At 41.7% G+C, this 10,550-nt stretch overlaps 1 protein-coding gene across 1 annotated transcript; it reads right to left on the reverse strand.

Annotated features, from left to right (window-relative positions):
* Nucleotides 1-361: 361 nt before the first annotated feature.
* LOC101849622 (isocitrate dehydrogenase [NADP], mitochondrial) lies at nucleotides 362-5,768 on the reverse strand (the record flags this gene model as incomplete). The annotated part of the gene is given in 6 exon segments (XM_013084411.2): nucleotides 362-552; nucleotides 1,257-1,369; nucleotides 2,414-2,565; nucleotides 3,797-3,933; nucleotides 4,697-4,843; nucleotides 5,608-5,768. Coding segments are annotated over 6 exon segments (901 nt in total), but the record flags the coding sequence as incomplete, so codon positions are not given.
* Nucleotides 5,769-10,550: the final 4,782 nt, after the last annotated feature.

A 10,550-nucleotide genomic window follows, 5' to 3' on the forward strand; every position in this document is an offset into this window, starting at 1 on the left:
AACAAAAACACACATAAAGAAAGAACACTCACTTCTTGAACCTGTATATACATCCACAAACAAACAAAAACACACATAAAGAAAGAACACTCACTTCTTGAGCACGTATATACAAACGAAATAATACACACAAACAAACAAACACACACACAAAAACAAACAGCCCACTCACTTCTTGAGCCCGTATATACAAACAAATACACACAAACAAACAAAAACACACAAAAAACCCCACTCACTTCTTCAGCTCGTATATATATATCCAAAACACAACACAATCAGACAAAAACACGCATAGCAACACAAAAGAGACGAAAACACACAAATAAATGAAAACACACACAAAAAAAAGCCCACTCACTTCTTGAGCCCGTATATACATCCGGCCAAGTCCTTGGTCATCTTGCCGCTGTCCACACAGTCCACGCAGGCCTTCTCCATCCTCAGGGCAAACTTCTGAAGGTCAGCGTTGCCGTCCAGCTTGCCTCGGTGCTCAAGGCCGCGGGTCCAGGCGTAGATGCTGGCGATGGGGTTGGTGCTGGTTGGGTTACCCTGCAGGAGTCGCAAAGTGTAATCATTTTTTAAAATGCCTCCTTCTAAAATTTGAATTCTCATTTATTGAAAAACTTGTCATATTTTCACTTCGATTTTTCAACACAAATAGGGTAACTTAACTCATCAGACTATCGACTTAGCAAATTAAAAAAATTTGGCACCAAAAATGAATATAAGGCGTTTTGTCAGCTTAGACCAACCCTCCTGCACTAATCTGCTTCTTTTTTTGTTGTTGAGTGTTTTACAGCGCTCACAGCTGCATCAGGTCATATAAGCACAGGAGACATATTAAACATTCAAGTTTTGGTAGGAATTAACTTTGAATTTTGCTGCCCCGGTGGAGGGCCAAATCCTACTCTTCTCATCCATTTTTGAGCAACTTGTGCACGCAACCTTCGAGATTTTTCACAAAGGAGTAGCAGAAGAAAGGCTGCAGAAAGAGTCAGGAGAACAGGGAAAGGGGTGGGGGAATAGTGTGGAAACAAAAGCAGACAACATAACATTGTTAGAGAGAGCAAGAAAGGAGGGGAAAGGAGAAAATTTCAAACAAGAAAAATTTCCATCGCTATCCGGATTTGAACTCGGGACCTTCTGAATGAGAGGCGAATACGGTAACCTCTCGACCACAAGAGCCCCCCTCTCCCCACACACACTGACCACTGACCTTGCCCCCCCTCCCCCCACACACACTGACCACTGACCTTCTGGTGCTCCCTGTAGTGCCTCGTGACAGTGCCGTGGGCGGCCTCGGCCTCGATCGTCTTGCCGTCGGGACAGACCAACACACTGGTCATCAGGCCCAGGGATCCGTAGCCTGGAATGTGCAAGATGTCATACCATTTCAGCTCGCGTTGCTTGACCAATGATAGAATGTCGGTGTACGGCCCGATTACATTTCTTACGCATGCGTCTTTTCACTTCTTCATCAGTGACATGAGATCTCTGGTATGGCCATGTCACCCCTTCTTCAGACCTCGCTAAAACCATTCTACAAGGCACTGTGTGTAGTGCAGGGAGGACAAAGGAGAGGCAGACAGAAGAAGAGATGGGAGGATGACATCTGAGAACGGACAGCGAAAGGAGGTGCGGGTCACACTGAGGAAAGCAGAGAGCCGAGAGGTGTCGATGAGGAGATTTGTTGTTATCTGTCAGAGGCGACCCAAAAGGATGATAGATCTACAGAAGCAGAAGATGTAATATAATGTTTAATGTTTCTACACCCCCCCATGGATACAGTTTACCAGCTGGTTAACATATGCAGGTGGAAATGTTTTAGGAAGTTTTATGGCACTTGTAACATAATTAAGGTCATAGAAGTGCCGAAGGTCAGGTGTCCGTGTTACAATAATAATAAATGACATTCATATAGCGCTCAACCGCGATTAAAGTACACAGGCTCTGGGCGCTTTACAGTACAATACAACAGTAACATACGTGTTCTGACCAAAAGAAAATCTCTCCAAATATTCATCTTATTAATTTTCAAACAGAAATTACTTCAGCTCACATTTGAATTAATAAAATGATTTGATCTCTCTTAAAGCACTAGGCAAAGCATTCTAGATCTAGGGGCCTTGATATTCAAATGCCCGTTGTTTTAACTTTCATAAATGGTAAAAGAAATTACAAGAGAGTTACAAACACAAAAAAAGGAGGGGGAGATAAGGACAATAGATGTTTGATGGAGAAATTTGTACGAACATGTCTCTCGATGAAAAATCCAGTTTTTCCAAAAAGAAAATGACACAATGCATGAAGTGAACTATATGAGAAGAATTCCCATCCTTAAAATGTCAACCTTAACCAAAACCGTGACCCATCTTTTTACCCCCCCCCCCTCTCTCGCCGACCGACTGACCTTGAGCGACAATGTCGGACTGCACGTCACCGTCGTAGTTTTTGCAGGCCCAGACAAATCCTCCAGAGGACTTGAGGCACTGGGCGACCATGTCGTCGATCAGACGGTGCTCGTACCAGATGCCCTTCTTGTCGAACTCGGGCTGGTACTGGCTGTTGATGCATACAAAACAAACGTTGTCATTTTTTTTTTTTATAGTAAAGGGTTTTACGGCGCTCGCAACTGCATAAGGTCATATGAGCGCCAAGGGGTGGGTGTCAACAGAGAAGTCTTCACAGGGAATCAGACTAGAGCAACAACAACAACAGCAACAACATATACGCACACGCAGCAAACAGTTTTAGCAAAAGTTTTGGGGGCTTTTTAAAATAGTTTTAGTAAGAGGTTTATGGCACTTGCAACACAAGTAGGTCATAGAAATGGCGAAGATTTAAAAAAGTTTTAGTAAGAGTTTTACAGCATTTGCAGCACAATTAGGTCAATTAAGTTTTAGTAAGTGTTTTACGGCACTTGCAACACAATAAGGTCATATAAGTGCCGAAGATTACAGGTGTTACAAAAGAGTAATGAACATAAAAAAGGAAGGAGGAGAGATGAGGCTGAAAAGTATTTGATAGGAAAAAAGGAGGAGCAAACCACACTAGAGCTCCCACCAACCACCCACTTAGTAAAAGTTTTAGAAAGTTCACTTTTAATCTTGTGCAAGCAAGCTCCCTGATACGAATAGTAACAAAAGACAGTGCTGGTCTAAAAATTATAGCAGAAGCTAGAGAAACGGTAATTCTTGAGTTGTGTCCCCTTAACATGCATATAGCACTTGCAACAAAAATAGGTCACTAAAGTGATGAAGATTAGAAGTGTACACAGAACAAGAGGAGGAGAGAATGAGGACGACAGATGTTTGCTAGGACAGAAGGAGCAAACAAACCCCATCAGAGCACCCGCCAACCACCCATTTATAGATGTTATAAAGTGATGAAGATTAGAAGTACACACAGAAAAGGAGGAGGAGAGAGGAGGACGATCAATGTTTGCTTGATGAAAAAGAAGGTGCAAATCACATCAGAGCACCCCCCCCCCCGCCAACCACCCACTGAAGCAAGCAGACCACACCAGAGCACCCACCATCAAACCACTAATACATGTTTGATAGAAAAGAGGAAACAAACCACACTAGAGCACCCACAAGCCACCCACTGATAGATGCTCGCAAGATAGAAAAGAAGGAATAAACCACACCAGAGCACACGCCAACCACCCACTTATAGACGTTTGTTCGCTAGTAAAGAAGAAGCTATAAAAAAAACCACACAAGACAGCAGCCGCCACATTCCCCAACCCAACAAAAAGTCTAAAAAAAAAAAAAAGCGTTGAGCTCTGAACCTTTCGAAGATTTCCTGGAAGATGTCCTTGAACCTTCCGTCGTATTTCTTGAGGATGGTGTTCTTGGTGCTCATGTAGAGAGGCCAACCCTTCATCAGGGAGTACTGGAAGCAGGCGTGGGCGAACCCGGCGATGGACTGAAGGAGGAGCACGAACGAAAAAAGTTTTAGAAATAAATAAATGAATGAATGAATGAATAAATGAATGAATAAATGAATAAATGAATAATAAAAAAATAACTGAATAAATAAGTAGGTAAAAAACGGTTAATAATTAAATTAATTAATTAATAAGTAAACAAATAAATAAACAATATAAATAAATAAATAGGTAAATAGAAAATAAATTTTTAAAATAAAAATGAATGAATGAATGAAAGATGAGAGAGTTGGTGGGAAGTGTATGGTGGGAGGGGGGGATGGATGGATGGGAAGCAGTGGGAAGTGAGAAGGGGGGATTGGTGGAAGGTGGGAAGGTGGGAAGAAGAGGGAGGATAGGGAGGTGGGAGACTTTGGTGGTGGGCAAAGATGGGTAGATGGGGCAGCGTGCAGGGAAAAATAGATGATGCAAAATGAGGGCACTTTTCCACTCACCTCATATACAACCACACACATTCTCACCCTACGTGCACATTCTCACCCCACATATGACCAAATAAACCTTACCGCTCACACATTCAGACCCCAGCTTGGCGCTCATATGACCTTATGCAGTTGCGAGCCCCGTAAAACCCTCTACTATAAAAAAAAGACCTCATACACATTGTCAACCACACACACAACACATATTTGAACTCACTCTGACCCACACACACATTCTCACCCCCAACATACACACACATCACCCCCAACAAACATTCTCACCCCACACACATTACCCCCCCCCGACACACATCCTCACCTCATCAGTGTTGTACATGGCCATACCGACACCGCCCCCGTTCTTGAAGTTGAACACGGGCATTTTGACGGGTGGGCCTCCGTTGGTCGGGGTGAAGATGAGATCGAGAGTGCCCTCAGACTCCGCGACGTAGTCTGTGGCTTTGTACTGAAATACGACAAAACCGGGATAAATACGTTAGAAATAAGACTATGACAAAAACATGAAATATAAGACAAAAAAATAAATAAATGAAGAAAAAACAAAAACAGACCCCCCCAAAAAAAAATGTTTTAAAATCGACAAAAACTAACATATTTTTAGTTGAAATGAGACAAAACCTGGGAAAACAGGACATGAGACAGAGACAAAAACATTTTTTTTTAAATTAAAAAAACCCAAAAACAAACTAATATGTTTTTGGTGGAAATGAGACATAACCAGGGTAAACACATTAGACATGAGACCCAGACAAAAACATTTTGTTAAAAAAATCAACAAAAACTAACATATCTTTTTTTTCGGTTTAAGTCAGTTTTACGGCACTTGCAATACAATAAGGTCATATAAGCGCCGAAGACAAGAGGTGTTACAAGAGAGTAACAAACATAAAAAAGAAGGAGAGATAAAGACGATAGTAGTCCGATAAGAAAGAAGGAACAAACCACACCAGAGCGCCCGCCAACCACCCACTAACATACCTTTAGTTGAAATGAGTAAAAATAAAAACACAGTATAAAAACATTAAACGTGAAACCGAGACAAAAACATGAAAAAAAAAGGAGAGAAAAAAAAAAAGAAAACCAGAAATCTTTTGTTGAATTGAGACCAAACCAGGGTAAACACATTAGATGTGAAACCGAGACAAAAACATTTTAAAAAAAACCCAAACAAACAAAAAACAAAACCAGAAATGTTTTCCCGTTCCCCACCTGGTCTCCGTGGGCGTGACGGCCAATGACGATTGGCTGCGTCCAGCCGGGCACCAAACGAGGGATGCTCTGACAGATGATTGGCTCACGGAACACGGTGCCGCCCAGGATGTTCCTGATGGTTCCGTTGGGGCTGAGCCACATCTTCTTCAGGTTGAACTCTGTGGGGAGACACGGAATAAAACACCATCATTAGTTTTGTTTCAGTAAGAGTTTTACGGCACTTGCAACCCATTAAGGTCATGTAAATGCTGAAGATTTAGAGGTCGTACAAACACAGAAAAAGAGGAAAGATAAGGACATTAGATTTTAACACATAATAATAAAGATCCCTTTCACAACGCCCACTACCTGGTAGCTCTAGGTGCTGAACAATAAAATAAGATTTAAATAAATGCTGCATGCATACTGGCCCATTTTTGTTTTTAGTGTTAGTAAGAGTTGTTTGTTTAGTATAGGGTTTTACGGCGCTCGCAACTGCAAAAGGTCATATGAGCGCGACGGCACTTGCAACACAATTAGGCAATATAAGAGCTGAGGAACACAGAAGTTACAAAAGAGTAACAAACACAAAAAAACAAGGAGGAGAGATAAGAATGATAGATATTTGATAGGAAAGAAGGAGCAAAGCACTCCAGAGCACCCGCTAACCACCCACGCAAGACAGACGAAAACAGGGAAATTAACGGAGGGAAAGAATTTTTAAAAAATTAGGACCAACCAGTGGGCGCCCTCCAACCACCCACACAGGCATAAAGCATCTAAATCTACATTAATTCATACAACAACAAAAAAAGTTTAGTTTTAGTAGAGGTTTTATGGCGCTCGCAACTGCATAAGGTCATATGAGCGCCAGAAGATTAGAGGTGTTACAAGAGAGTAACAAACATAAAAAAGAAGGGGAGATAAGGGCGATAGATGTTTGATAGGAAAGAAGATATGCAAACCACACTAGAGCACCCGCCAACCACACACGCAAGACAAACAAAAACAAGACAAACAGAAACAAACAACAGAGGGAAAGAATTTTTTAAAAATTAGGACTAACCAGTGGCGCCCTCCAAGCACCCACGCAGGCATAAAGCATTTAAATCTACATTAATTTATACACACACAAAAACACAAAAAAAGAATATACATGTATAACTAAGACAGTAAGGTGGCACATATTATTATTATACATGCACATAGTAAGCACTTTAAGACCGCTGGACCAACGGAATGCCAGCAGTAGAGGTCAGAGAGATAAGATAACACAGAGCAGAGAAAGGTATCATGTCGCAACTCCGTGGCTACCTCTGCCATTACCAGTTCTTTCGGACCAGATCTAGTTCCAACTGGTAATTTCTCCTGATAAATGACATTACGGTCACCCTCTCTTGACATGCTGCTGATAAGCCCAACAAGAGTGTTGTTGTGTATGACTTCGGAGTAGTGAATGAATGTATTGAAGAAATAGAGAAACAAGAGGGTCACTTCGGACCATTTCTTTAAAAATAGGGTTCTACGGCGCTCGCAACTGCATAAGGTCAAACGAGCGCCAAGGGGTGGGTGTCAACAGAGAAGTCTTTACAGGGAATCAGACTTTGACTGCTCGCCTCTCTGGCTTCAACAGCACAAGGTCTGCTTCGACTATCAAGGCACCCCAAAATAGCAGGTCACAAGAGAGTGACAAACATACAAAAGAAGTAGAGGAAATTACAATGGTTAGGATCAGGAAAGAAAAAGCAGCAGTTCCCTGTTGTAGATCAGGCACAGTAATGAGCGTGACATGAATCAGCCTATTTACAATTCTACTGTGCTTGAACGAGAAATATCCCCATTTTGGGAATGGCCTAAAGACACTACAGTCAGTGGCACTGCCCCAGGGGGTGGTGAATGTATTGAAATAGAGAAACCAGAGGGTCACTTCGGACCATGTTTTAATCTTACTAGAAGTTTTACTGCACTCGAAACTGCATAAGATCATATGAGCGCCAGAAGATTAGAGGCGTTACAAGAGAGTAACAAACAAAAAAAAAGGAGGGGAGATAAGGACGATAGATGTTTGATAGGAAAGAAGAAGCAAACCACACCAGAGCACCCGCCAACCACCCACTAATAATATGCATTTGAGTTGAGTGGGAAGACATGGAATAATACCAAGAGGCTAGCCCATGATAGAGAAAGGTGAGAAGTGTTTATCCATGGCATACCCTGATGCAGGGTGAAAAAGGCAGTGATGAATGAATTCTGAAAAAAAAACACCCACGGCAGTAAGTTTTCTGAAGGAAAATAAAACAACAAAAACATACACGAATGAAAATAGTCAGAAAACTAAAACGAAAGAGCAAATCCTATCATCAGAAGTCATTGACAACAACACAAACAACACATTCCTTCCTGAGATAAGCTTAAAACTCAGTCAAAGTTCAGCCACAAACTCCAGCCATGATGACACTGGAAAAAAACAACAACCAACCCCCCAAAAAACAAAAAAAAAACAAACAAAAAACAACCCACGGACCTTACAAAAGGAGTCACGCAGTGGAACGGGCTATTGAAGACAAAAACACACGCAGATCTAACTACACGAGTCACAAAATAGGACGAGCCACTGAAATTGAAAACAAAAAACACTGACAGATCTAATAATAAACAATCTGACGTCACGAAATAGGACTGGAGGAGGCCCCGCCTTCTTATCTTTGGTTGACGATTAGACACAACAATTAATAACACGTTTACGGCATCAGGAAGATTCTGAGAAAAACAATTTTAATGCTATTGTGAAATTTACACAACCACTTCGGCTATATATATATATATATATATATATATATATATATATATATAGCCGAAGTGGTTCTTTAAATTTCACAAGTGTATTACGTGTGCCAACCAGTCAGTTGTGACTGGGATGGGGGGAGACTCAGAGAGGAGAGAGAGAGAGAGAGAGAGAGAGAGAGAGAGAGAGAGAGAGAGAGAGAGAGAGAGAGAGAGAGAGAGAGAGAGAGAGAGAGAGAGAGAGAGAGAGAGTTACAAGATAGAACAGCAAACTACTGAAAACAAAAAAATTGATAGCTTGAGAGAGAGAGAGAGAGAGAGAGAGAGAGAGAGAGAGAGAGAGAGAGAGAGAGAGAGAGAGAGAGAGAGAGAGAGAGAGAAAGAAAGAAAGAAAAAAAGAGAGAGAGAGAGAGAGAGAGAGAGAGAGAGGGAGAGAGAGAAAGAGACCTAGGTGGGATGGGAAAATGTATTGTTTTTGTTTAAGAAGAGATTAGAGAGAAGTGTATTATCAGAGATCGCCAAGAGCCCTCATCATTGCGACATCATGGCGGTACCAGGACGTAATACATCACACACACACACACACACACACACACACACACACACACACACACACACACACACACATTGATGCCACGCTAGGGAAACTACAAGATTCCACGTGAGATGTTCGTTTGCTGTTTTTTGTGTCTTTTTTGTATTGTTCATTTTGTTTGGGGTTGGGGTTGTTTTTGTTTGTTTTTTGTAGAGAGAAGCACATTGACACATGCGAGTACAATGATCGTCGTTTAGTGCCGGGAATAAGTAAGACAGACAGACAGACAGACAGACAGACAGACAGACAGACAGACAGACAGACAGAAACAACAGAGGGAAAGTAAAGAAGTAGGACCCACTAGCGCGCCATCAATAATACAGCACGCACACACACAAACTGATGCCACGTTGGGGGAACTAAAATATTCCACGGGAGATGTTCGTTGTTTTGTTTTTTGTTTTGGGTTGGTTTTGTTGTTATTGTTTTCTTTTTTTGTATAGAGATGCACATTGACACATGCGTGTACAATAATCATCGTTTAGTGCCGGAAAAAAGTAAGACAGACAGACAGAAACAACGGAGGGAAAGTAAAGAAGTAGGACCTACCAGCGGCGCCCTCCAACCACCCACTCAATAATACATCACACACACACAAACTGATGACACGGTGTGTTAACTACAAGATTCCACGAGAGATGTTTGGGGTTTGTTTTTGTTTTTGAGTGAGAAGAGAAGCACATCGACACAACAATAATTAATTAAACTGCCGTGCCAAGGCAGAGCGACGCATCTGCACTTTAAAAAAATGATTTTGAGTTACGTCGCGCTGCCTTTGGAAATAATTAAATGTGGGCAGGGCCCTTCAGTTACGTCTGGGTTTTAAAAAAAGTTTTAGTAGAGGTTTTACGGCGCTCGCAACTGCACAAGGTCATTTTAGCGCCAGAAGATTAGAGGTGTTACAAGAGAGTAACAAACATAAAAAAAGAAGAATGGGAGATAAGTACGATAGATATTTGATAGGAAAGAAGAAGCAAACCACACCAGAGAACCCGCCAACCACCCACTACGTCTGTTTGCCATAGTGAAATCTCCTATTTGTAGTGCAGATACGTCTTCCTGCCTTTGACAGAATAAGTACAGGCTTCCATTTAAACGAAGGTGTAAAAATTAATACTTTTTGCAGATACGTCGGTCTGCCTTTGACAGAATAAGTATAGGCTTCCATTTAAACGAAGGTGTAAAAATTAATACTTTTTGCAGATACGTCGGTCTGCCTTGGCACAGCAGAATTATAGTACCGGGGATAAGTAAGGCAGACAGACAGACAGACTCACAGAAACAAGAGAGGGAAAGTAATGAAAGAAGTAGGACCTACAAGCGGCGCCCTCCAACCACCCACTCAATAATACATCACGTAGAGACAAATTGATGCCACGCTGGGGGAACTAAAAGATTCCACGGGAGATGTTCGTTGTTTTGTTTTTGTCTTTTTGTTTTTCAGTAAAGAGAAGCATATCGACACAACAACGGTCGTTTAGTGCTGGGGAAAAGTAAGGCAGACAGACGGACAGACAGACAGACAGACAGACAGACAGAAACAACAGACGGGAAGTAAGTAAAGAAAGAAGTAGGACCTACA

This window comes from Aplysia californica, unplaced genomic scaffold (genome assembly GCF_000002075.1).
Source record: "Aplysia californica isolate F4 #8 unplaced genomic scaffold, AplCal3.0 scaffold00291, whole genome shotgun sequence".
NCBI classification, from domain to species: domain Eukaryota; kingdom Metazoa; phylum Mollusca; class Gastropoda; order Aplysiida; family Aplysiidae; genus Aplysia; species Aplysia californica.